This window comes from Streptopelia decaocto (genome assembly GCF_964273445.1).
Source record: "Streptopelia decaocto genome assembly, chromosome: 1".
NCBI lineage: Eukaryota > Metazoa > Chordata > Aves > Columbiformes > Columbidae > Streptopelia > Streptopelia decaocto.
Window position 1 is genome coordinate 81,061,182 of NC_138663.1, and position 27,970 is coordinate 81,089,151.

At 40.4% G+C, this 27,970-nt stretch overlaps 1 protein-coding gene across 2 annotated transcripts in view; it reads right to left on the bottom strand.

Annotated features, from left to right (window-relative positions):
* DERA (deoxyribose-phosphate aldolase) overlaps positions 1-25,763 on the bottom strand; it is a 54,412-nt gene extending 28,649 nt beyond the window's left edge. The window contains exons 1-6 of one of the 2 annotated variants that reach the window (XM_082061120.1): positions 25,700-25,763; positions 16,029-16,126; positions 12,472-12,619; positions 11,676-11,771; positions 10,224-10,358; positions 2,313-2,441 (exon numbers count right to left, since the gene is read on the bottom strand). In XM_082061120.1, the coding sequence (XP_081917246.1) occupies positions 2,313-2,441; positions 10,224-10,358; positions 11,676-11,771; positions 12,472-12,619; positions 16,029-16,126; positions 25,700-25,730 (637 nt within the window). In that variant the 5' untranslated portion in view covers positions 25,731-25,763. Of the gene's footprint in view, positions 1-2,312; positions 2,442-10,223; positions 10,359-11,675; positions 11,772-12,471; positions 12,620-16,028; positions 16,127-23,989; positions 24,061-25,699 lie in introns of those variants that run through there. The other variant, XM_082061119.1, reaches the window with a different exon arrangement.
* Between the last annotated feature and the right edge of the window lie 2,207 nt (positions 25,764-27,970).

Sequence of the window (27,970 nt, forward strand, 5' to 3'; positions counted from 1 at the left end):
TTTAAAAAAAAAAAAAAAACAACAAACAACATTGCCAACCAATCACAAAAAAAAAAAAAGAGCAAACTAGTAAACCCACTTCTGGAATAATTTTCAACAGTATTACTTTGAAAGCTCAGCTTACAATGCAGCATGACGAGCACCTCTAACAGCACAGCTGAAGGAGCAGAAAGCAACTGGCCAGAGGCAGCAAAAACTTCTAAAGTCAGTTTTGCAGTTGAATCCACTATGTTGTGTAACTAAATTCCCCATATAAAACTAATTACTAAGGTCAAGTCTATCAGAGTTGTTGCTTTTTTATTTTCAGATTAAAGTTGCCAAGGCCTGCCAGATCCACAAGATTATCTGCTTTTTTTCTTTCTTTCTTTATATCATGGCACCAGGTGAAACAAAAGATATGGATACTAAAGCTAGAATTTAAAACTACTGTGCCAAATTACTTTCTCCCACAAATGCTACAAATATACAAATCAAACAAAATTCAAATAGAATTTGAGGTTCTCAGCAGTGCTAACAAGTCAGACTCTGAAAATCTGGCCCCTAATACACATATGTAGGGCACCAATAAATTCTTATTTTCACACCTACCCACAATGACAAAGCAAGAGACTGAAATAAGGAAATTACTGCATATATTCAGAGGCATAAGTATCTTATAAAATGAATACCTATGGAAGGAAAATCATTAACAATAGAGCCATCTGCTGTATTTCAAAAAAATTACACCAGCAAAAAATCTGAAAATTTTAAAATGCTTTACAACCTGACTTTTTCACTACTCCATGTTACAAAAAGTGATCATAATGATTAGTACATCAGTTTAAATGACAGGAAATGTGTATTTCTTACACTCCTAATAAAAAGCAGTATTTACTGGCATAATACTGATTCTGTATCTAATGGTACTAACTGACCTTATAGCTGAGTATATGAAAAGCCTGAAATGCTTCCCATGCCATTTGAAGTAGGTAAGCAGAGTGTGTAAGTAAACAAGAGGTCAGCAGCAAGTCTAATATTTATTTAAATACTGAAAAAACACTTGTATTACTATTTCTCGCTCTGAAATAAGAAGAAATACCAAATCCAAAGAGCTTACAGTAGAGTAAATAAAAAAATTAAAATAATTTTTAAAAAACATAGAACAAAACAAAAAAACACAAAAACCCCACGAGCAAAACCCAACAAAACAAAAAACCCAAACAAACAAACAAAAACAACAAAACACACACACAAGAACACTACACACAAATCACAAAAATTAGGGGCAGTTTAGAAGACATACTAACCCAAGTGATTCTTACTATATTTTACACTTCTCTCTGTCAATACGCTTGAAAAGCCCTCTCCTTTCAAGCAAGGTAGAACTCAGTTTTAGCAGCTAGTTCCAGGTTTTGCATCTTAAAACATGGCATTAAAACACAACCCTAAAGTCCTGGTTAAACTAGGGAAAATTGTACCAGCGCATAGCCAAAGCTGCAGAGAGAGTCTACTTCTGTAAATCTGGGCTCAAATGGGTGCTTTGCTACATTCAGTTTGCAATGGCTGTGGCTCTGCAAAAAAGTAATAACTACAGTCTACACATAGCCTGCTCACAGGAGTGTGTTTCTTACTGGAAAGGTTCAGAATAAAAGACAGACAGGCTTCTAAACATCAGGTCAGATGTAATCGACTTTTCAATGACAGGGAAAACTGAACATCTTTTGAAGTGCCAGTTAATTGCCAGTAGTGAGTACCAGTGCTTTCGAGCATGCTAATTAAAACCAGTTATAACAGAGCCCATCCCAGCACCTGCTGGAGTGTTCAGCGTTCTTCCTCTCACTGTGTCTCCAGTACAGTTGATTTCCTGAATCGCGCTCTCATTGAGGTGGTTAGAAGTGATCACAAACCAGTAACGAGAGCTGACAGCATGAATCTTCAAGGAAAATTCCCCATGCAGTTAAAATATGCTTATGAGCCATCTTCCTATACCGCATCTGTAGCTCAACACAATTACCTGGATAATATGTCTATCTGCCCCAGATGTAACTGTCCTTATTAAATATACCAAGGCTCAGATGTTTGACAACAAATATTTGTTCCTACAAATTTTGTCCTTTAGCAGTTTTAAGTGTTATTTAACATTTAATGCAGTTTTTCTAGATTATACAAAGCAAGTGACACTTCATTACTACACCTGCAACTTCAGTAATTGCAGCATAATAGTTTTTGCCTACTAATTGAAAAACTAAACTTTCACAATTCGAATTTTTTAAGCTTCATAAATAATACAGCAAAAATATTCTTAGCTTAAAAACAAAACCACATATATTTACCTGCCATCATAGCTATCATACTGGCTTTGTAGACATTAGAAAGGGACCCGAGTTCACCTGTTGCCAAGATTGTTTTCATATGAGCTTCTCCACAAGCCTCACGGCACTGACGAATCTCCTCATAGAGATCTGGGGATAAAAGCATGTGAAAATTATCAAAGTTGCCTGAGAGACATTTTCAAGTATGGCTGTAATTTCCACTTCTGGATTAATTTCCAATCTTATAATTAGTCATAGCACTCAAGAACTTAAGTTTTGTAAGTTCAATAAATTACATGACTGGAGGTAATTAACAATGCCACACAGTTTCAGACTTAATAGCTATTAATGTCAATTCTCTCAAAACTAAGAATGTGCACAGTTTGCCAAACACTCATGAATACATCAGGAGTAAAAAATGCTACGGTAGTCAAGATTGATTTTAAAACAGCTTTTCCAGCAATAAATATGGTCCTGTCCACATTGAATCACCACTCTTCCGGTCCCCTTCAGCCCCATTTGTCAAAGGGTTCAGCCTAAAAGACACTAAAGGTGTGAACAAGTTGTCAAATTACAGACCTTTGTGCGACCTGACATATCATGACCTATCTGCCTTAGCTTCCAGCTGCCAGTCCTGGAGGCTCTACATCTCCCTTCGGTCTCCTGCCAAACACCCTGGTACCACGGGACTATCTATCTTGGGAAGTCTGATATGGAGCTTGAAGCTTGTGTTTAGGCATCTGAATCCCACTTAAAGCTCCTTGCAAATAAAAATTTCCTGAAAACATGCAGCCAAATCAATGCGGTCTGCTAAGATCCCTGGTGAGGAGGGACCGAGGCCTGACATAGGACCTCAGGGACCACTGAATCCACATGGATCTGCATTTGCAAAGCAGCTCAAGTGGTTGCACTGCCTACGAGGTTTCCAAGGACTTAGACCATGCCCTGCCGTGACCTCAAATGGCCCCAGGAAGGGTGGAGGGAGCACCATGGCAAGAGGGCCAGCAGGACATCTGCCCAGCTACAGCTCCCAAACCTGAACCCTGCTCCCAGATGTGCTGGCCTTTTGGATTGCTTTTCTCCCCCTGCTCCTTGATAATCTGGATTACTATTTTAATGGTAGACATCCGAGGGCACAGCTGGGCCCCTGCTCCTGATGTCCACGCTCACTGAGGAAGCCGGCTGGAGTTCAGGAAGGACTTTCAGCTCTCCTTAGCTCTCATCTCCAAACAGTCAGTGTGTCCCTGAGACAAACTGGCACACATTCCACCTGCCCACCACTTCTCCATGCACTGACACTCAACCTGCTGGCCACCGGCTGCAGACAGGGAGAAGCAGGGACAGCGAGGACAGGCCAGTATTTGGCTGCTCACAGATGTCACCCAGAGCAGACCTCTCCCTCAAATTCCTGCAGTGTTGTGACCAGAGGCCACACTTAACTTTCTAACAGTTTTATATTTTCACAGACTCAGTAGGGACCGGAACAAATTTGGACATAACTGACTACATTTTTTTAAAAAAGGCTAGAACTTGCAGACCTGGTCAAGCAACATAACACAGGGAGCACAGGGAAACCCTCCCACTCTTTTTTTTTTTTTGCAATATTCAGCAGTGCTCCCAAAAATTTTAAACATAGTGAGATTAAAAGAGCTAGACATTATCAAAATGTATCTGTTAGAAGCTGGTCACTTGGGGATGATTAAGACTCATCCAGTGTTAATGGTGGGGATAAAAGCAGCTCTTACAGTGTACAGTCTATTTCTGGGATTTTAATTTAAAAAAGAAAAAAAAAGACACAAAATAAGCAAACAGGATCTTTTGCAAGAGAGACCTTTTCACAAATTCTGTTCAATCTTCAAACACATAACTGAGAAGTTTGTTTATGGAAGGCTAAAAGACAGTTTTTAACAAATCTTTTTTGCTAAAAAAGTCCAGGATATGGCTACAGAGACTAGATTTTTTCAGCAACACTAGGTTTCAGTTCCTCTCAGTCTTAAAGCACAACCTGGAAACGTACAGCAGGGTTTGCCAGCTGCCGTAGAGCAGGACCTCCCCTCCACCCGCAACACTGCTGCATCCTATTGATGCCATCGGCACACCAGGCAGACGGGGCTGGGACCACTGGGCTGCTCCTTTGAGACACGCTACACATGTTAGTAGACAACTGGCTAATGCACTTAGCAAGTCCCTTTATAGACACCAGGCTTCACCTTGTTTCTTACTGTGTACCAAAGGTGTGAATTAATCAGTACTAGCATGCAGTCTAACATGTTTTATTGATCAATTGATACTCCAGAAACCTACATCAAATCGAGACTCAAAAAGGAAATACAAAGAACTTGTGCTATATTCTTGTGCATTTGATAACACTGCTCCTGTTAGATCCAAATGCAGTCCCTTTTTGTGGAGTGACTCTTCCCTGAAGCTTTTGGAAAGCCAGAGTAAGTGGCTTTCATTTTCTTCTAGTTTCAGAAACAAGAAGACTCAAGTTTTCTCTACCTTTAAGATACATCACCAAAAATGTCAAAATAAAATCAACAAAATGTACATTTAGGTTGGATTCCATGAAAAGAAACTATATCCTCATAGCTGTTTTTCACTGGAGTTAGTAACACAGCTACAGCATCCTCCCTATTGTTGGAAGGTACTTTTATGTGCAATTAGTGCCAAGATCATTTGAACAGTCTCACTATCTGACAGCCACGCATCAGCCCACAGACAGGAACAACTGAGGATCTTCAATCATCCATGTCTATCAGGTTAACTGAGGTGGTGGAAAAGTGGGCATACTTTAATGGGGCAGGTGTGTAGGTAATAAATACTGCTCTTTATTCAGAGACTAATTATTGCAGACAATGGTTGGCATTCATAGCACATTCTCAACCCTACAGTAAAAGCACAAATAGAAATGCAACTACCTCTGGGACAGAGAAAATTAACCGGAGCATCCCAGCCCCAGTGCAAGCAGGGACTGCTTTGATACAGAACAAGTTCAAAAACTCCTACTCTTTTTCAAAAATAAAGAGGTTCCAGTACTCAGGCAGACTTAAATCAAGGCACAAATAACTTGATTATCCTGAAACTTTCTGGCAAATGTCTGAAGTATGGGTGGGGTTAATTATACTTGAAAATGCACTCAGTGTTTCAAGGGGTCCTGGGCTTCTCTGGGACAGTCTGCCCTGCCAAAAAGTCCATCCCTTAGCTACTCAGTTCCATCAAGCCAACCAGTAGCAGGAGCAGAGCTGGATGCTGCGGTTCTGGGAACATTTGCAACCTGTGCAGGAACCAGTAACTGACACAGCAGATAGAGCTTCTCTGGTTAGCAGCCGTAGCAGACAGAAAACCCCACTGGCATATTTTCAACTGTGAGCTAAGACCTCTATTAAGAGGCTGCAAGAGATTCTCCTTCTGACTGCTAAAAACAGGAAAAAGATAATCAAGAGCTCTCAAAGAAAACGGCCAATACTGTGTAGCATCTTGAACAAAGCACCAACGAACCAAAACTATCAATTCTAAAATAAGCCTAAGTCTTAAGCCAGGAAAAACAAGTAAACAAACAAACAAAACAAAACCCAAAGCAAGGCAACTCTCATAGAATATATTTGGAGCCAGACACTCACTGATGTAATCTGCAGTAGTTCCACTGACTTAGCTGTTAAAATGCATGTGACATAAGAACTCATCTACTTTGCACCCACTTACTTAAGAGACCTTACTGCTTTTATGAACTTTAGACTTGCGCTTTTAGTGGATGCATTTATAGAAGTCAGAAAAATTAAAATTTTAAAGGAAATAAAATAATACTTTATTTTTTGTTTTAATTCCAATGTTATAAAATGTAAGTGTTGGAAGGTGGCTTTTATTTTGTTTTCCTAAAATTCTAACTATTCAGTACAAACACTACACCACTGATTTTTAACAGCTATTAAATACACCAAAGAAAATGGTTCCTCTCCCTACACATCTCTCAAGCAAACATCCCTGACAATTACTGCTGGCTATAATCTGCCCTGGATTGTCTAGACATCCTTTTGCTTTGGTATAATGCATTTGTCCTAAAAATCACATAATAAGGGGGTAATCCATTTGTCCTACACGGGAAATGAAACTATTAAGGGGGAGAAAAAACACAGCTTAAATTTTTACAAAACAGCTCTTCTCTAAAAATGTGGTGATAAAAAACCACAAGTAAGCTGAATTAAAAATAAAAAGTGTTTTTATCTAGTCAGTCACAGTGACTGATGTTAAGGGTAGAAACTGAGACAAGATGTTTCAATTTCTGTTAGACCAAAAGATCAAGGTAATCATTATGAGAAACTGGAAAATTATCTGGAATTCCTTCTGTCTTGCACATTACTGGCAGGTTTGTTAACAAAATGACAAGCACCTGGCTATCGGCACAACACGACTCTTACATTTCTGCTCTCAGCCACATATGTGTCACTCCAGGCTGCTGTGATTCACATGACACTGAAAACAGAGCTTGACTCAGGAGTTTGAGCTGCAGCTGACAATGTAAGAACGAAATTGTGCAACTAGACTTTGAGGTCCCAAGTCAGCTTGCACATCTAGAAAATGGTAAGTCCAACTATAATATTTCTGAACAACATGGGGAGTCTTTTCCAAGTCCCTGGTGCAGGGAGTATGTTTTCTCTGTGCTGTTTATAAAGTATGCAGCACAGCTTCAGAAGGTACAGCAACTCGAACATTTTCAACAGAAAAAAAAAAAAAAAAAAGAAGAAAAATAAATCAATTTTCTTTCAACAATTTGTTAGTGAGCTTCATCACTCTTTGCATACAGGCTCCACATTCTGTGCCTAAAGACAGTATTTAAATTGTGATTTTTAAGCGTAATCCATACTTTGACAAGCAATACAAGACAATGGTTGAGTAAGCTATTGTAAAGTAGTATTGCTTTCACAGCTAATAGGTTGTAAAAGATATATAAGTTCATAAACTTAAATCTCATTTAATGTTATTTCCCAATGTAAATTAGCTGTCCAATGAAGTTGCTTTCATGTTCAGCACTATTAAAAAGATCTTAACAATTACTTCGTAAATACCTAGAATATGTATTCTGAGTATCATAAAGAGCTCCAACGATATTTAAGAACTGCTTTAAAATAACTTGACATAATTGGACATACACTAAAATACGTAGTAACTAAACAAGCCTTTGAAACAAATCACAAAGCAACACTATTCTATCATGGTGACCCCAATTATTGCACAGGTTAGAAGATAAAAATGTATGAATGGTAAGATAAAGCACTCCACCACATACATATTTTTGTCTATAACTCCTGACGTTGTGAAGACAGGCAGCATGAGAAAATAACAATAAAAAATTATTAGTGTTATAAGCATAAGCAGAGGTTCTGTCATAACAGCAAGGCAGCTCAAGTTGATGAAGCACCTTGAACACAGGCACAGTTACTGCACTAAACTTTTCAATTTAATGTAATATAGGGATCCAACATAAAAAAGACTTCTTCATCGCTTCCTTAAATGTACTTTATACATTGCTGTGTATCACATTTAGTTATTAGAGTTGGAAACCTGCATGTTCACACAGGTAACATACACCTATTGAAAGCTAAAGAACAAGTCAGAACACCAGATTTTCACCAAAATATTCAAATCACCTGCTGAAGTAATTTTTTTGGATGGGCAAGTTAAATATTATAATCTTTCACCCTGTAGCATCATTATCTGAATGGCAAGTCAATTCTGTTCCTGAGGCTGTTTTTTTCAAGACCATGTAAATATTCATGAATAAACTTTCAGAAAACATTTGGAAAAAATTTCAATCCTGCCCTCAGTAAAAAATTGTAAACTAGCCAGTGCCAAAGTAAAGGATGGCTTTCAAACTTGTCATGAGTTCAGCTCTAGATAAATGAATATGGACACCAAATAAAAAGTCATCTCTAATTTGCTTATTTAGTAAATTGACAGCTTTATACTGCATCCCTTATCACTACATCTGTGTACTTATCCCCTGTAACTTGTGATCATGAAAAACAACTAATTTCCCATAAAGAAAAAACATATCAACGTACTGTCCAGTTCATCTGAATCACCAATACAAACTTCCTCTCTGAATCTAGCTCTGTATTTCTAGTCTGAATTCTTCCTCATGTAATCCTGGGCAATATAACATCAAGCACACATTTGCAATTGCCTGCATGCACTAACTTTCTGATCTCTGCTCCATGCAACTTGAAGTTAACAGCGGTTTGTATTAATACCATGAAGTCTGAAGCACGGAGAAAAGGAGGCTGAGGGGAGACCTTATCGCTTTCTTCAATTACCTAAAAAGAGGTTGTGGCATGGAGGGTGTTGGTCTCTTCTCCCAAGTAGCAACTGATAGGACAAGAGGAAATGGTGTCAAGGTGCACCAGGGAAGGTTTAGATTGGTTATTAGGAAAAAATTCTTCATGGAAAGGGTTGTAAAGCACTGGAACAGGCTGCCCAGGGAAGTGGTTGAGTTACCATCCCTGGAGGTGTTTAAAAGCTGTACAAAGTTCTTAGGGACATTGTTTAGTGCCAGATTTATGCTACAGTTGGATTTAATGATCTTGAGGGTCTCTTACAACCAAAATGGTTCTGTGATTCTATGGTAACCACAGTTATGTCAGAAATTGCTACGAGACAGACTTTTTCACACACAATTGCAAGTTGCTGCTTAAATCCACTTTAGTGGTCATTTTTTAGCCTTACTGATAGATCACTGACTCAGTTCACCTTGTATCCATACCCAATATGTGTTCCCAGTAGAATGCAGCTCCTGAAGGGGGCACCTGCTTTGTAGGTCATGGTGTAGACCCTAACAAAGATACAGCATATGAAGGTGTGTGTACAGCCTTGCTGCCAGCTGGTACAGATCTTGATCCTTCATTCTGTCTTATTTAAAACCGCTAAAACACTCAGTCTCCATATTCCAGCGATTTCTGAGGCCATACCCAAACTTAAAATAGCCCCCCTGAAAGAAATAAATGTCTGCAACAATGCCAATCCTCAAGAAGTCAAACATTTGTAAAGCTGCATATATTTAAGAGCAAAAGGATGGAAATGGTAAATACAACAAAAGAGGTCAAGATGTTACAGCAAGTGGAACACAGAATATCAGTCCTGAAGACACAGATGCAGAAATATGTGGGGTTTTAGGTTCAAGTCTAACTGCTAATTGAAGGAAGGCCAAAATCAGAAAATACGATCTGTTACCACACTAATTGTATTTCCTTAACCAAACTCAGGTACCAGAGGTCCTTTATGAAGTCTTCCAAGCAAACAGGCTATTACTGAGCTGCATTATACAACTAAATGGAAAATTCATTTCAAGACAATGATGTGTTTACCTTTACATGGAGATTAGTTATAGGAGAATTGTCAGCACTTAATGCAAATCATTAAGGAGGCAATTAGAGCAAAAACCATCTTCAGCATTATTGTTCTTACTAATTAGTAGTAGTCTACAGACACAAGAACATCAATAATAATACGAACAGTCAATTTGTACCCACAACTTCCAGGAAAAAGAAAACAACTATTATCTACATCAGCAACCCCTGGGGGTTTTAACAAAACTGTTCAAAGAATCAGACATCCACTTCCATTGCACGTGCTATTTTTTTAATCCTGTACACAAAATCCTCTAAAGGCATCAAAGGAATAGCCCTGAATTTTCAAAACACAAATTCATTCTGCATGCCTAGCCTGACAGGACTTGTAACAGCATTATTTTAAAAAAATGCAACCATTCATCGTAAATTAGTTAAGTAGTTTTTACTTAGTTCAGTGTCCCAGAGTATCAGATACACTTAGGAGAGGGACAAAATTCTTCAAAGACTGATGTGGAGATTTGGAGAAGAGACAGAGCTTGCAGGTGCATATACAGAGATTTAGGTTCCTTGACAAAGGGTGGGCACTCACCTTCCCACTGGCCAGCCAGCACCAGACTCCTGCTAATGACAATGTCAATCTCTCTGGCACCATATTGCACAGCCAGCCTTATTTCAGCCAGTTTGGTTTCTAGAGGAGTTTGTCCAGATGGAAACCCAGCAGCCACTAGGAGGAAGGAAGATTCAGGCAGAGGGAACAAATTATAAATTGACCATAAAATTACATATACATCAAATATTCTAATACACCAAAGAGTTTGAATGTTATCCTTTTCTAATCCCTAACATGATTAAAGAAATCCAAAGGCACTTTACCCTACCCTCCATCCACAAGAAGCATTAGCTCTTCCCTCAAGAATCAATGTCCAGCAAGATACTAAGTGCATCTTGTGAAAAGGTCTCTTTTGCATGCTTCATTTTTTTTCCAAAGCAGCCTACACAAGAAAGCACAGTATCAATTGCCTCCAGCAGAACTAAGTAAACAAGGAGTGAACTCATACAAGAAGCAATATATACATTTTTAATTCTTCCCAATTCTTTTTAGTAGTATTTCAAGTTGAATCCTAGTAATATGTTTAACAGCTAAATCACAATATAGCAAAAATTGCTTTTAATGAGATCTACTTAAGATTACGTTTATGATGTTTAAGTACAAAACCAAAAGGCATCTCTGGAAATGGGAGAAAATAATGTCTTTGTCACAGATGCTCTTTCTCTCTGACATATAAATGCATTTAGTATGTATTTTTCCCCTACACAACAATGAAAAATCGACAAAAAAAACACCAGAGAACACAGATCTTAGCATTAAACATCTGATCTACCTTCAAAGTTAGACCCTGCTTTGAGTAGGAAGTTGGATCAGATGACATCCAGAGGTCTCTTCCAACCTGCATAATTCTGATTTTACTTGCTTATTGTAGATTCAGGACTTGTCTCTTGTGTGTAGCGACTGGAGAAGAGCTGGCACTATTAGATTTGTAAGTACAAGTCCTGAACCTGCAGAATGCTCAGCAGGCAATAACCTCTGCCTCTGCACACAGCTTCATTGCATTGAGCTTGTAGGATTATACTTAAAAGCCAACAACTGATAGTGAAAAAAACCCCTTGTATTAGGACTCCTAAAGTTCATATTGCATTATTATTATTATTATTATTATTATTACTATGTACTTCATCTCTACTGATATTTTGTCTAGCACGCTATCTCAATTTGTTCTATTCAAGTAAAGAAAACAGTGACATATTTTAAGGATGTGTTTGAAGAGCTTCGAGTAAAACACACCTGGCATTCCTGATAAGCTTGAAGTTGGAAGAAAACAAAAGATTATACCAGAAGCAAATCCTTCCCTCCATTCCCTTCTTTCCCCCTGCTACCTTTTTACCTTACTCTCTGAAACAGAAGCAAGTCCAGACTTCTGGATACTTCTACATACTTTATAGTATCAAAATATTTAATTGGATATTTTTGAATAAAGCTTACCTGAAGCTACTGGTACGTCACAACCAGCAGCCGTTAAGGCATTAACAGCATCGATGACTCTTGCGGGATAAACACAAACTGCTGCAACAGTAATATCTGCAAAAGCCACAGTTCACTTTTTCATATATAGATTTCCACCTTCTCAAGTACAATCCATATTATGAGCACATGTGCATCATTCTCACCTCCTGCTTCTGCATTCTCACAAGGATCTTAAGCACCTATACTAGGGATGTCTGTTATATTGCTCAAACTGTTCAGGCAATTCTACATGATGCTCAGTAGTTACATACAGAAACAGTACCTAAGCATGAAATCCGAAGGAGTCATGGGAACACTCCCCCTTTTCCAGTTTACTAAGGACATCAGCAGATTAACAGAATACTCAATTAGTTCCACCTTAGTGCACTGTTATTAAAAGACATACACTGAGGTTACACACTTGTGGCTTCCCCATCAAATTTGCTCATTAGGTATCATAAATTACAGTGTCGCCCTGAGTCCATCCTTCACTTGGGTTGCCAAAATAAGAATGGATTTTTTTTCTCCTTGTATTCTTATATTAACTCAAAGACACAGATACTTTGCAGTTAGAAGTTCAGACAGTTACTTTGAATAAGACCATATAGGACCTAGTATGTTCTGACAAGAGTATTAATTCTGCAACGCTGCCTACCATAACTGCTTCCATTATAGGAAGAAGAGGCCATCTTTACGCCTTTCTGAAAACTGAAAAAAATAATGAGGAAATGCAGACATTTTCTCTACAAAATCCACACAACAAAAACTATCATACCTTTATCATGCATGTCCAAGGCTTTCAGCAGATCCTCTCTGATGGGATGTTTTGCTTTAAAACACAGTCTGTAAACATTTGAAGGAGTATCATCGCCTGAAAGAGTGGTAAGGTCTATGCAGGTGACAGCTTTCAGCAGCCAAGCAGCCTACAAAGGGAGTGAAGCAAGGAAGACAGTGTTTCAATTTATATTTCCAAAGCCAAACTGAATTAGAAGATGCAGGAAGCAGAAGCCTGGCTCTCACTCTAAGAATAAGGAAATGTATGTGATGTAACGTGGAGGATATGCAAAGAATGGCTAATGACAGGCAGGGCTGGAAGATATTTATTCATGTCTTGAGCAGTATCTAATGGTACAGAAAGGATTTGGAATCAAAAGTCCACTCTTTCAGAATCAAAGGATCAAATTCCAATTTTTGGTGTGGATGCTAACAATCAAACATTTTTATCCAGACAAAAAGCAAAATTTCAAATTTAATTCTGTAAAACAAAGATTAAAACATCACCATCACTTATGTGAGGAACCTCACTGTTATAATATGCTCCATTCTATACAGCATGTCTGCATCCTTAAGGCTTGTATGCACAAGAAGTTACAACACATGCACTGAGAAGTGTGCAGGCTTGCAACTGCCAGTAACCACATGAGTCTACACACCAGCAATTTGCACACTTGCACATTTGCCATGAGAGTGTAGGGGGTAAGAACATAGAGTTCTTAAAACTTAGGGTCTAAACTCCAGATGTTTCCACTTTCTTTTGTGCGAATCAAGACTAAAAAAACAACTGTAATTATTTCATGCAAAAAACAATAGCAAGAGCTAAGTGACAAGGCTAAAGCATTCTTTAGATGAAAATGCTAAAGAATTGTAAGAGACTTACTAATCAAAGAATGGAACAGAAGCAGAACTAAAGTTTTTCTGAGATTTCTTGCTGAACAAAAATTGAGCTTAAGTCGTTATTTTGAAATTTTTGTTGAAGGTCTTCCAGCAAATTTTCATTCACAGTAATGGCTTCACTAAAAGCTGACATCTCTTAGTGGGCACTTGTTCAAGAAAGTGAGAGTTTGCAATGGCAAAGTCCATTTGAGTCCACAAAGTGCCTCTCTGACTGCTCTGCTCTGTGACATGATTTGTTGGTACAGGCAGCAAAACTTGTTGTTTCTGCATGGAGTCTTACTCTGCAAATCTTAAGTGGCTGGCCAGCCTACAAACCTTTCACGCTTTGCTGATGGGAATCTCCATTCTGAACTTGCAGTAAATGTTACATCAAAAGCTGCCTCGGGGTGACCGAACAGAGTAATGAAGCGTTACTGGCCTCTGTTACTCTAAGCTTGATTGCTTGTTTCTAACTGATTTACACTTTCACCCTATAATACCTCAAAAGGGTTTTTCACTTTAAATGGTGTGAAGTTTTACTTTGATTTTTTTATCCTTAATTTGAGAGAATTTTTGCCTCATCTTTTGTGACATGGATCATAAAGTCATCAAGACAGATGTAGTCAGGAAGTTCCCAGAACTGATATGAACTTGATTTTTTTAAAGGATTTTTCAAATGCGTATTTTGAGAAATGGGTTTCAAAGTTTGAGTCTGTGGTGTTACTTACATCCAAACATGTAAAGGTTCAAAATAATCACTGTGAAATAAACAGCACATGACTATCCTGCAATGACAGTGTTCAAATACAGGAGGGATGCTTCTGGCATTCTTCAAAGTAAAACCTTACTTGAGTAGCTCAGTACCAGTGTTACTACACAGGAGAGAGAGAAGTGTTAGTAATAATTAAACTTTGTCCTACAGTGACATTGAGGGAGTGACACTAAATCCCCTTCTTCCTGATGATTCTTCGTAATCAAAGCCTGTGGCTCTCTGTCTTAATTCTTCATATGGCAATTTCAGACAAATCAGAAGACTCACTTTTTACATTACTGCACCTGCAGTATGTGAAGATGGCTAAGGTTCTGGAATACCCTCTGGATTTTCCCACTGATGCTATTTAACAACCCCGGGCCACTGGACTGCCAAACTTGGTATCAAGTGGCTTTCTATGCGTAAGAAGCTCTTGATAAATGCTGAGCTGGTGTCTAACTTTTCTCAGTTTATGTCCATTTTTAATTCAATCATAACGTTCAAAGCACAAACTTTCAGGTTCATGTAGCAGGCAGGAAGTTGTGTTCTACCACCTTCCGGTAGGATCTTTCACATCTACATCAAATTATCCCCAAACTCTGATCTGCAAGATCGGTGCTCATTGTGAACACAGCTTCAGCCACCCTAGAATGGCTGCCTGACACACTAAGCTCAGGATGCCAAGTACTTTGACCAGTCTTTTTAAGAACTAAGTATAATTATTCTTGCTTTGTTCTACTATGTTGCACTGTTAAGATTTATCCTTTATTGTCTCCTTCCTCCCACTTCCAGGTTTTCAGTTATTGCTGAAAGTAAACGACTTATTTAGCGTACAGAGGGGAGGAATCACATACATTTGCTAGCAGTACAGTTGTTTGGTGAATGAAGAATCAGTTTGTCCATTGGACACCAGTTAGAGCCCCATGGCTGAGAGCTCACTTGGACCTCTGGTTCTGCTCCACAGCATTTTTTCAGACCTTGCCCTTGACTGAACGTCAGCAAAAACACCAGCAGGATACTGCAGCCAGCTCTGCCTGCCGCCCCCTCTCAGCGCTTCCCCAGCACATGGCCGAGCCTCACCTGCTCTGCAGAATGGATCAGCTTATGTCACTGATCTGATGGCTTCGCACTATGATTCTCGTCTACTCATCGGAGAAACCAAAACATACACTGGGCCAGTATCTGTCAATTCTGCCGGGGGGCAGTAACCACAGAGGTTGAGGGTAAAGACAGTCTAAACGTCTGTGTTAAATGAATAAAAGACAGCCTTGAAGAAAAGTTCATTTGTGCCACTGCCTTTACCAGTAGCTTACTTGAACCTATTTTATACCAAGATGGACAATAACTGATCATTTACCTTATCTCTGGACTTAAGAAATCAGTCCCCTTAACATCAATGGGCTCTTTCTTTTTTTCCCTTTTCTTTTTCCTTTCTGCCCCCCAGTCCCATAGCCAGTCAGAATTTTTCAGTTTTAGGTAAGATCTAGTTAAGCAAAGAAATCACACATGTTGGGGATGTTTAAGTACAGAAAAATCATCCAGGTAGGTCAAACTTGACAGGGACCATGATCATATCTTACAGCTTTAAAATTAAAAAATAAGAAGGCAGTGTGCAGACAAGTCTGTCTGGGAAACAGAATAAATGTGGTGGGATAGTAACATACAATTTAATCCACTCATGAATAAAGATGACTTAAATTCATTTGCAGTTTTGCCACTCATGAGTTATAAGGTTTTTAACTTGTTTGGATAAAGGCGTCACCTTATTCCATCCCATCATCATCAAATACAAATTATTAAAAAAAGACATGGACAAGCACATCTTTTAAGTTTACATGCATCTTGAAAAAAATTCAATATTGCAGCCTGGAGAGAGAGAGAGACTGCTTTAAGAATACAGGAACAGAATGCATAAAAAGAGCACTTACTTGCCAATTACCTTTCACAGTTCTCCACTTTTTAATTTGTTCTGCATGCCTCACAACCGCAGGTCGATTCACATGCACTTTTGAGATCCAGCCAAGTTCTGAGGTGGGAAAATAAGATGAAAAAAAGTCTCATCTATTTCTGTGTTCTTTTAATAGATGGTGTGGGACTTCAGAAGAAAGGGTGGTGAGACACCGGAACAGGCTGCCCAGAGAAGGTGTGGATGCCCCATCCCTGGAAGTGTTCAAGGCCAGGTTGGACAGGGCTTTGAGCAAACTGGTGTAGTGGAAGGTGTCCCTTTCCATGGCAGAGGGGTTAGAACCAGATGATCTTTAAAGTCCCTTCCAACCCAAACCATTTTATGACTCCCTGACTGTAGCTTGGCTTGGGACCTCTGAAGTGCATGTTGTTCTTTTATGTCCTTTTAAGGGCTTGCATATTGATCACCAGTCCAAAATATCATAATAGCATTAACTTCTGTTAGGGTATGATCTGTGAACTGGATGTTTCACACAGCATGTTTTGTTTGCCATTACAGCTGAATTAATTTACTACTGATGAGAGACACTGTGTTGCCAGTCCCGGACTGTGAAGTTTATTATACATGTAGCATATTAAAAACCCCCACAAAACAGCCTTCTGCCATTGCATGCACCCCACACAGTCACCAAAACCTCTGGACAGACTCCTGAAGAGCAAAGCATTTGAGTTGTTATTGTCTAGAGCTAATTTTACTGAATTTGCTACTATGGCCTGACTACTTGCAAGTTTCCAAAGGCAATGAATTCCTAGGCAACATATCTGCCTGGAAGCTGCTGAGATGTATGTCTACCTGAGAAGTGCTCACCTTGCCAAGCACACTGGAGGACTCAGGGCAACATCTTCAACATGTGAATTCCTTCAGATGCCCACGGCAGACAGCTTGGCTCACAATTTCAAAGAGTTTCAGTATCCATAAATAATAACCAGACCAAAAGAGAAGCAGATACTCAACATTTACTAAAATAATGTAACTGTTTAAAAATGAAGCACAAAAATTGGACACTGCTTAAGGAAGGGTAACTGACTGATAAAGGCGAACTGAGGGTTCGGGCCCTTGAATCTTTAAATTTCTGCTTAGTAGGGTAAATCAAACCTGTAATTTTGAATGTTAATAAACACTAACTGCTCACAGAAGTACACAGGAAAAAGAAATCAGAAGATGCTTAAAATCTCTCATATCCCAAAACATAAATAATTCTTCTCAATACTAATTATATAAGCAATCCATTAAAATACTCTGAAAACAACATCAACAATCATTAACCACCAAACATCAGCAAATCACCACCATCAATCATCAAATACCATCATCAGTTTAGGTCAGCATATGGACACTAGCTCAGATACTAAGAGATAATAAATCTGGGTGACTTAATTTATTAAAAGCATCTCATCTCTATGAGTTGTCTTCACTACTGTATTAAATTTGCATTTCCCTCAAGCACATTGATTAAAAAAGGTTTAAAACTTTAAAAAAAAGATGATAGCCCAAATCACTAATTTTGTACAGAAATCTTATCCTCAAATTCTTTTCTTCCTACTTTATAGTTTTAATAGCTAAAAAAGTGCAGAACTAATATACTAGCTGAAGTATGTATAAATACAAGCCTGTTTTCCTAATTAGACTTACAAAAAGCTCTGGAGAAACTAATTTAGGTAAAGATGACTCAGCGGAAATGCAGGACAAAGGCATGAAACACAGCTAAACAAAATGTCGTTCTGGGCACAGTTAAGGCACCTTGCTACCACTTTCCTATTACCACATACAAGTAATCAGGTGAACAGTATCTGTGAGGTCAAAACGTTGGCCAAAAGCAAAAAAAGTTAAGCTAAAGAAGGAATTTCAAAGGAATCCTAAGGAATTTAAGGATTTATTTAAAACTTTAGCATCAGTCTCACTGTATGGTGAAAAAGTAAAGTAGGCGCTTGCAAAGTTGCAAACCATTTGAATAAACAACCCTCGTTACTTCTCTCCCCTTTCAAAGCCACAGGCTTATTTATTCTGTCCCAAAAGCAAGAAGCTCAACTGACAGGTGAGAAAGCAGGTGAGAAAAGATACTGCTACAAAGCCCATTGCTAGAACTTTCTTTCTTCTTGAGTATCAATAAATGCAAACCATATAAACACAGACAGCTGAAATATAACATAAGCTACTGAATCCTTCGCAATTGCTTTAAGGTTGAGGCTCCCATGTGATCAGCAGAGACCATACATTGCTTCCCATGGGGCCATTATAGGCAACACTTGACAAAGTCTATGGGGGAGGAAAACATAGATAGATAGATAGATAGATAGATAGATAGATAGATAGATACATACATACATACATACATACATACATACACACACACACATAAAACACAAACTCTGTTGTGATTCTCCCACTATATGCCACATGCTCAGGTGGAATAATTTAATCATAATCCAATTTACCAGGATAACTTTTGAACCCTTTTGGGTGCATGGTGACATTTTGGCCCCTTTGGAAACCATGATAAAAGCAAAACAAGCAGTTTAGATGAGGTATTCAGCTTCTTGCTCTCTAATAAGGATCCAGAAGCTCTGCGCGAAGTTACCTGGGAGAGTTACCATATACCAGCTGATCAGCAATAGCTGATTCAATGTTCTCAGTTATCTGCAAATATGATGAAATTCATTGGCATAAGCCCTTTTCACTGTATAACATGTTTTACCTTCTGTTTTTAATAGCTCAGGACTAGTCATGAAGGCAGCTGACACATGGCAACTCAATAAGGTGCAATATCTAATTTTGTGCATGAGACGTGAGTTTCCTTGAAAGATCATAGAATTTGGATCTTTAGGTATATTTTTGAATGTGGGATATTGAACCACTGGGCCCAGCAAAGGCAGAAAAATTTAAACATATATATAAATAATTAAAAATAAATCAAAACTCCATCCTGTCTGTCCAACTTCATGTGATACATTATGCAGCTTACTAAAGGAAATAAAATGGTGTAATAAAAAAAAAACACACGGCAAGGAAGGACAAAGGTTCTGGTGATATGCAGCAGCAGATGGAGACTTCTGTCTAACACTGACCTTCTATTCAAGCCCACTTCTCCATTAATTAAAGCAGTGGGCAAGTGAAAACAAATATGTCTCGGCGTAATTGTCTCTAAATAGACTTTCAAAGTTTGCCATGTGAGGTCTCACCAAACTGCTAAATGTGTCTCTATTCAGAAAAATCACTCACAATTCCAGTTTGGCTTTTTTTTCTTGCATTAAAAATCAGAATAAAACCATTATTTGAAATAGAACTGACTGCCTTTGGATTCTCCCCCTCCTCCATCTCCCTCAAGCTTTATGATTTAGTATCTGGCTAAGGAAAACTATATTTAATTAGGCTAATTAACCTTGCAGTGTGAACATGTCTTTTTTTTTTTTTAAATAAGTCATCTGCTAGTCATCTGCACAGTCATGTGGCTTCAGGGATAAAAGTAATTAAAGCAGTTACACTATAGCTAATTAGCCAATATTCTGTAATCACTCTTCAAGTTTACTTTTTCCTCTGAAGACATTTGAAAAAATCATATTCAAAATCTAACAGGAAATTCATCTCCTCTCTTTGAAGAACATGAATCCAAAAATACCAGCCATTTCCTCAGAATACAATAAATAAAACCACTTCATTAGTATAATTACATAAATGCCTAAGATACCTAATACATTCCTCATAAAACAGACTACGCTTATCAGAAGCTTTAAAAAAAACTGTGTAGATGGCATCCCTTCAGATGGTGAAACAGAAAGCTCAAGAATGCCTGAGGCTGTAGTTTCACCAGTATTTTAAGGCAGCACGGTCCCCAAAAGAAGCTGTCCCCTCAACTGGTTATTTCCTCATCTGTGTCAGGAACAGCATGTGTGCTCCTGCTCTTACTATGAACACATGATAAAATGGGAAATGGAAGTGATGAAAGGTGTTATTTCTGGAGAAGCGAGTGAAACTGTGCCCTGAACCTTTAGTGGAGAACAGAGGCATTCAGGTTGGCCACAGGCTGACCCCAGCTGGCCATGCATGGACAAGCAAAACCACTGAAGAGAGAGTAAAGGCTTCAGGATCAGTTGTTACAGCGATCATACCACGTAAGCTCTCTAGAGGTTTGGGGGTTAATCAGTTTCTTTGAGACAAGACACTGTAGTTATTATCCCATAGTGACTCTTGCTATGGACTTATTTTAATTTCAGATGGGTCCTCGTTGTATGAGAGAAGCTCAGTCCCCAAGTCATCAGCATTCAGATACTCAAAGCAGGACACTAAGACATGAGCCCTGAACTAGAAATCAGCTCTAACATCTTGTGACATTAGTGAAATCACACAGCACTGACCATGGACTGCATGAAATGGATCACAATAACCTCCAAAGCACTTTGAAAACCCCTGACAAGCCCTCCCTCAGAAAGTGAGCTGCAGAACAACGGGAGCTTGGTTTCCTGCAGGTCCAAGTCCTCTGCTGCTCCATCTCTTCTTCCCTGGTCCTAGAGACCTCTCCTCACACCAAAAACTCAGCTCTAATGTTATGGTACTTACAAGCATGGAATAAAGCAGGCTGTAGTTACATGCATAAAGCCCTCCCCGCCTCCAAAAAAGGAAAGGATGTAATGAAAAGTCATGTAATTGCTGAGCTGTGCCTGCCTTACTCTCCACAGAGGAACTAATCTGGCCATTAATTTGGTCAGTAACTGACTTATTTCTGAGACATCTATCTGTCCTTCAAATTTGACTAAAATTATCCAGCAGATTCAACAGGTGTTAGAAAGGAACAGTGAAGAAACAGAGCCACAGTACAGGCTAAACCCAGCTATTAATATATTAGAACAGAATTATGCTGTCTTGAAAAGGGATGCAACACTTCATTATCTAAATGCCACTTACCAAGAGGCTAGCTCTCACATATTAATGGCTCAGAAATACCAACTATAATTAAAAATACCAATTGAAACATAATGAACATATTTCTGGCCCTCCAACTACAGGGGCTGAGCAACACAGATTTTTTTTAAGAATCCAAGAACACACTTTACAAAACAACTGTAACTAATTATTCATTACTCAGAATACATGCATGTGTATATATATATATATATATACACATACATAAATACACAAACACAGGTAAAAAAACATATAATCATTGAATAATTTGGTTTGGAAGATCTCCAAAGGTCATTTGTCCAACCTCTTGTGAAAAGCAGGGTCAACTACAAGCTCAGACCAAGCTGCTGAGGGCTTTACTCAGTTTGGTTTTGAGAGTCCCCAAGGATGGAGACTACACAGCATTGCTGTGCAACCTGCCCCATCACCTGACTGTCCTGCATCAAGATGTTTTTCTTATATCCACTCTGAACCTCAGTCAAGACAAGCCTGTTGTCTTGTTTCATCTTACCATGCAATGAAGAGCCTGGCTCTGCTTCCTGGATACACTGCCTGTGACAAGCAGGGATGAGGAGGCTGCTGTTAGGACCCTCAAAGCCATTTATTCCCCAGGCTGAACCAGCCCAGATGCCTCAGTGTCTCCTCACCAGGCAGGTGCTCCAGCCCCTGACCATCTTGGAGTCTATCTGCTGAACTTGTGACACTTTATCAATCTCTTTCTTCTACTGGGGGGCAACAAAACTGGACACAGTCTTACAGATACAGTCTAACAAGTGCTGAGCAGAGGGCACGATCCCTCCGTTCAGAGGAGCTGCTGGCCGTGTCCCCGTCGGTACAGCCCAGGAGGCCATCGGCCATCTCTGCTGCCAGGGCACTGCTGCTGGTGCCCAGCTCGCTGCCCACCAGGCCCCGGGGCCTTTCGGCAAAGCTGCTCCCCAGGTAGGCAGGGCCCAGCCTGGGGCTGCCACCGGCCCTGCTGAACCTCACTGGGCTCCTGTTGACCTATTTGCCCAGCCAGTTTGTGCCCCTCTGATCTGGCTAATTTAGTGTGATCTTAAAAGTTTATGAGCAAGTGGTCTTCCACCTCCTCCAGGTCACTGGAAAAAAGCATTAAACAAGATGAGTTCCAAGCCAGATCCCCGGGTTTTAAACATCTCACCTGCCATTTTCTGGGTCTACCCAAGGTTACTGAATGTCTTTCTTCCTCTATGACTTCTGAAGTTGTTGCATCAAAATTTCACCTGCAGGGCACAGAAAACCCACGTGGCAGATGTCTGGATCCCCACAGTTAAGCCAATGGAGTATGCTACTAGCTTACACTACAAAATGGACGCTCATTGATATGCTTCACTATTTTGTTGTGAAGTGGCATTTGATGCCACAAAACATGAAGCACCTGGTCCATTGTTCTCCAGAGTCTCTGGGAGCAGAGCAGGAGAGGCAGACTCCTTTCAGCCCCTGCAGGCACCGTGGTGAACATGAGTACCCTAGAGTGACTCCACAAACAGTTTCTGTGGAATGACAAACTTGTAAAATTCCTTATGCACCTTCTTTACATGACTCTCTGATGGCAAATGTGTCAATGTATTAGACTAGTGACCCTCTGACTGGGTGATGTAAATCACTGGGGTTTTTTTATCTGTACCTGTTCTTTATTCCACGTAAAGACCTTGTTCTTATGGAAGGAAGGGCTTTTGTAAAAATGTTTTTGTTTTTTTGTAAAATAAATCACAAAGGAAAACATTATATGCCATGATTTGAGAAGAGTTTGGCTTGTTATTGATAAACAAATAAATGCCCTCTAATGGCAGCATCAGAAATTTACTGCTTAAATAATGACATTGGGTAGCAATCACAGCAACAGAAGACACAGAGAAAAGGAGTCCAGTGATAGATTTCTAAGTATAAAATATTTTACCACTAGGTGTCCCTGTTAGAAAACTGTAATCCTACAGAATGCTCTAAGATACGGGGCAAGTCATTAGAATTACTGTTAAAGCTGCTCACACAAGCTGGCAAAACCTTCAAAAGCCAAAGTGCCTAAGTCACAGAAGCAGCATATATCACTAGCAACCATGAAAGATAAAAAAAAAGATTTAACATGTCCTTTTGAGTACTGCCACCAGCTAAGATACAGCAACTTACTTAAATACAGCACTTAATATATTTCAGATGTGTATTTGGTGGGAGAACAAATGGCAGCAAGATTGAGGTCTCCGTTTAAAGTAGCCAGCATAATGCAGCTGTTAAAATCAGACACAGTGGATATGCTGTCACTTAATACAAACATTCCCCCACTACGCCTGCCCTTGTGCATCTAATTCAGCTCATTTTGACTGCAATTGATTTAAACAAAGATCACTGGGAAGGGATGGCAACAAGTACCTATAAATAAGCTGAGGGCAGTGGCCTTTCCAGGTAAATCAGTTGCAGCTGGAAGAGGCCACATGGTGCAGTGCAGAAGACATTCATCCCTCTGTGCTTTCCATTAATAATCTTGAGCATTAGTTGACTCTGCATCTTGGGTAGAGGAGGGCTACTTATGGGAGGAGAAAGAGTTATAGAAAATATTTGGAATATACTCAAAGATGGTTTTAGTGGGTGCAAAAAAAAAAATTATGTTGTGCTGGTCAGCTGCACATTGAATACTTTCCCCTTGACTACATTTGTACATCAAGAACCAAACAAATGTGAGGTTGCCTGTCTCTGCCAATAATTTCCCCACTCAGCAACATGGCCTTCCTTACAGATAAGCTTGTCAGTCAGAGGATGACTGTTTGATAGGAACTGAACTGACTTCACATCCAAATTTCTGGACTGCCCACACATACTGACAATTAATGATAAGATTAAATTTACAGTAAGAAAAAGCATAGCACATGCCTAGTTTAAAGTTACTGGGCTGCATTTGCAAACTTCTGTGCTCACCTTTTTCCTAACAGACACTGAAGTTTTGCTGCTATGTTATTATCATGTTTGTTTCAGCAGAAAGATGCAGTTCAGATGGCTACAATTGAAACTCACCTGTCCCTGCAAGCAGCCCACAGGATAAGCACATCAGAGAGCAGCAACTCAACAGCTCACTTTTAGGAGTTACAACATGTCAGTCACTTTGAGAACAAAAACAGAGTCAACTTTCAGTTGTTTAAACTGCATGTTAACTCTGCAAAAATGCCTGTGCTTGTTCTAGAGACAGGGGCACGTGACACTACAGTGTGGCCTCCTGAACTCTGCTCATGCTAACTTCCAGATCTCCCTGTTCCACACCAGCTGTTCCTCTGCTTCCTGTCTTCCATGACACCACCCCTACATCTCCGCCCCTTAATTGCCCACCTGCTCACATTGACCAAGTTATCATAACTTAGAGGCAGACTGTAGGAAGGCAAATTACCTTAACTCATTCCACTACTGCAGCTGGGGTTTTCTGGGTGAATTCTGAGAGCTGTAGCCATTTCTCCATCCCTACCCCTGCAATCAGCAGAAGAGGAGCTCTATCTGGGAAATGGCAGAGAAACCCTTTCTTGGCTGCTCTCTGCCTTACCTGGGGCACAGCCACCTTTCAGGCCTAGACACCACCTGGAAAGTCCTTGTCAGCCTTCAGAGAGCAAGCAACAAGGAGAACAGCAAGTAAAGTCCTGAGTTTACAATTCAGATTTTAACTGATTAAAAATGTTTTGAACACCCTGGGGAAAAGGGAGCAGGGGAAGGTTTATCCAGGGAGAACCAGGAAGGTGCACAAGAGGGGACCGGGCCCAGCTTTGTGACAGGACTACTGCTGCCAAGTCCCTGGAGCACCAAAGGGAAAAAAAGCCTCCTACAGGCCTCCCGAATGAAGAGAGAACCTCAGTAATGTGTCATGAGTTTATGCTAAAGGATCTATGGGAATCGCAAGTCTATTTCCATTTTGGCTTTACAGAAACACAAGAGTTTGCAGCAGCCGGGCTCATACACCCTGAGATGGGTCAGCCAGGGGCAGGGAAGAGGCCCCGTAGGCGGGGTCTGCATCTGGAATATTGTGTCCAGTTTTGGGCCCCTCTGTTCCAGAAGGACATGAAACAGCTGGAGAGAGTCCAGCGTAGGGCAACCAAGATGATTAAGGGAGTGGAGTATCTCCCGTATGAGGAAAGGCTGAGGGAGCTGGGTCTCTTTAGCTTGGAGAAGAGCAGATTTGAGGGGTGACCTCATCAATGTTTATAAATATGTAAAGGGTGAGTGTCACGAGGATGGAGCCAGGCTCTTCTCGGTGACAATCAATGATAGGACATGGGGCAATGGGTACAAACTGGAACACAGGAGGTTCCACTTAAATTTGAGAAGAAACTTCTTCTCAGTGAGGGTGCCAGAGCACTGGAACAGGCTGCCCAGGGGGGTTGTGTAGTCTCCTTCTCTGGAGACATTCAAAACCCGCATGGACACATTCCTGTGTAACCTCATCTAGGCGTTCCTGCTCCGGCGGGGGGACTGGACAAGATGATCTTTTGAAGTCCCTTCCAGTCCCTAACATTCTGTGATTCTGTGAGTCCGGCCCCACCCCCGGGAGCCACCGGGACCCGCCTCTCACCTGCGGTCTTCCGCCCGGTCCGGGGCGGCCGGCCCTCCCCGAGCAGCGCTGCCCGCTTTGCCGCCTCGGGAAACCTCACGCCACGGCTCCGCAGCGAACAGCGCTCGCCGCAACTGCCGGGTCCAGGCCTGCCTCCACGGCCCCGGCCCTCCCCGCAGGCCGCCGCCCCTTACCCAGCTTGGTGCCCGGGTTTCGTCCCGCCATGGTCGGCGCTGCCGGCAGCTCTCCGCCCCCCGCGGCCGACCAGGGCGGGGCGGGCAGGCTTCGGCCTTGCCGGTCCCGCCCCACGTGGGCGGGGAGCTCCGGCCATCGCGCCAGCACCGAGCCCTCGCACCGGGGCAGCCAAGGACGGACCCCGCCCCTCAGTCTCCAATGGATAAGACACAGCTGCCGTTTTGAGGCGGGAACTACTGGGTATATTTCGTTCCTTCGGTGGCAAATAACACCTCACTTTGCTGTCTTGGTGGTAATGAGTCCAGGCAGCTTCCAGTTTCTTCGAGTTGGATCTTCCAGTAGAAACTAGTATCTTGTGTATGCAATGGGCTCGATAAACTTAGGGACTTGGAGCATCTCCCTTATGAGAAAAGGCTGAGTTCTGGGTCTCTTTAGCTTGGAGGAGAGTGAGGGGTGACCTCATTAACGTTTATAAATACGTAAAAGGCAAGTGTCACAAGGATGGAGCCAGGCTGTTCTCGGTGACAACCAATGATAGGACGAGGAGCAATGGGTACAAACTGGAACACAGGAGGTTCCACTTAAATTTGAGAAGAAAATTCTTCACGGTGAGGGTGGCAGAGCACTGGAACACGCTGGCCAGGGATGTTGTGGAGTCTCCTCCTCTGGAGACATTCAAAACCCATCTGGACGCCTCCCTGTGTAACCTCATCTAGGTGTTCCTGCTCCAACAGGGGGATTGGACTAGATGATCTTTCGAGGTCCCTTCCAATCCCTAACATTCTGTGACCTTGTAAAGCTTTCTAGTTACACCTGTGAAATGAAAGTCTGGTAAAGCCACAGACAACTTAATGGTCTGTACTTTTTTCCAGAGTTGTAATGATGCAAACTTGCATGGAAAATGTGTTAAACATTGTTAATATTCTCATTTAGATGAGACACCTTGAAACTTTAGCCATATTTGCTCAGTGCTAGCAAAGAAACCACAAACTCCCAACAGCACCATGTAAAACAGCAAAGGGGCACAGCTCTGAAATCTGAGGACACTATTTCAGATCCTTTTATGAAATGCTACACAGCCTGCTTGAAAATACAATACGGAGACCACAGCCTGCCAGAAGTTTCACCATGGGCTGGGGTGTGTGAGTTACTTGTTTTAAACACAGCCTTCAGCTTGTAAAATGAACATCTTTCTAGGTTGAATTATAACATTTGAAGACGTTATAAGCCTTAACAGATTTAATAAGGCTGAAACAATAGGTCTAAATCAGAGGGTTACAAGTTGCTTGTTTTTAGAGTAAGATTGAAGTACAGAACTGCATAACTAATTTTAGGATAAACCCTGTGAAATAGCATATCCTTAATGCTACTGCTGCACTAAGAAACTATGATTCATGGTATCATTCTTTGTTTTCCTTCTTAGCTCCCCCTCACAACAGTTGAAGCTGAAAGGGACCTCTGTCAACCACTTGAGTCCAACCACCTGCTCCAGCAGACTCAGCACATTCCCTATGGCTGCATCCAGCTGGGTTTTAAGTATCTTCGAGAATGGAGACATCACAACCTTTCCAGGCAGGCTGTTCCAGTGTTTGACTACCCTTCACAATGGAAGTGTTTTCTAATGTTCAGACAGGATTGCCCATGTTTTAATTTATACCCAAGTTTTCAAATTATAAGCTTCAACTTTCTAAAATGATAGCATTACTGTACTCCTGGGAAAAAAATCCCAAAGAACAGCAAGGACAAGTGTGAATATGAAAAAAAAAGTTAAAAGTTACATGTGTGTATATATATATATATATACACACACACGCCCCTGTATAACTTTTCCCCTTCCATACAGAGTGCTTTATGTAAACCTTTCAGCGTAACATTAAAGGGAATGACAAGTGAAAGAATGGCAATATTTTCTTTAATGAAGAAAATATGATTTGTAACCTTGAAAGAGTAACTTTTTTATCCAGTCTGGAGAACTACACCCAGACCTTATGCATATTAACAGCCAACCTCTGAGGTTTTCATGTACATTCAAATATTTCAGGCAGCATGTTTAATTTAGGAATTTTCACTGGTTTTGATTTTAGAGACTCACATTTAAAGAATAAAAAGTCACAAAGCTTACAGGTCAAACAACTTGCCAGCCTCTGTACCAACACTAAAACATTCTAATTACTTTCCCTCTGTATAGTACAAAACGAAGATGCTAGAAGGGCTTATGTAATTAACTTGGTTGCTTTTCTATTCCACGAAACCAACACTCAACAGTAAGA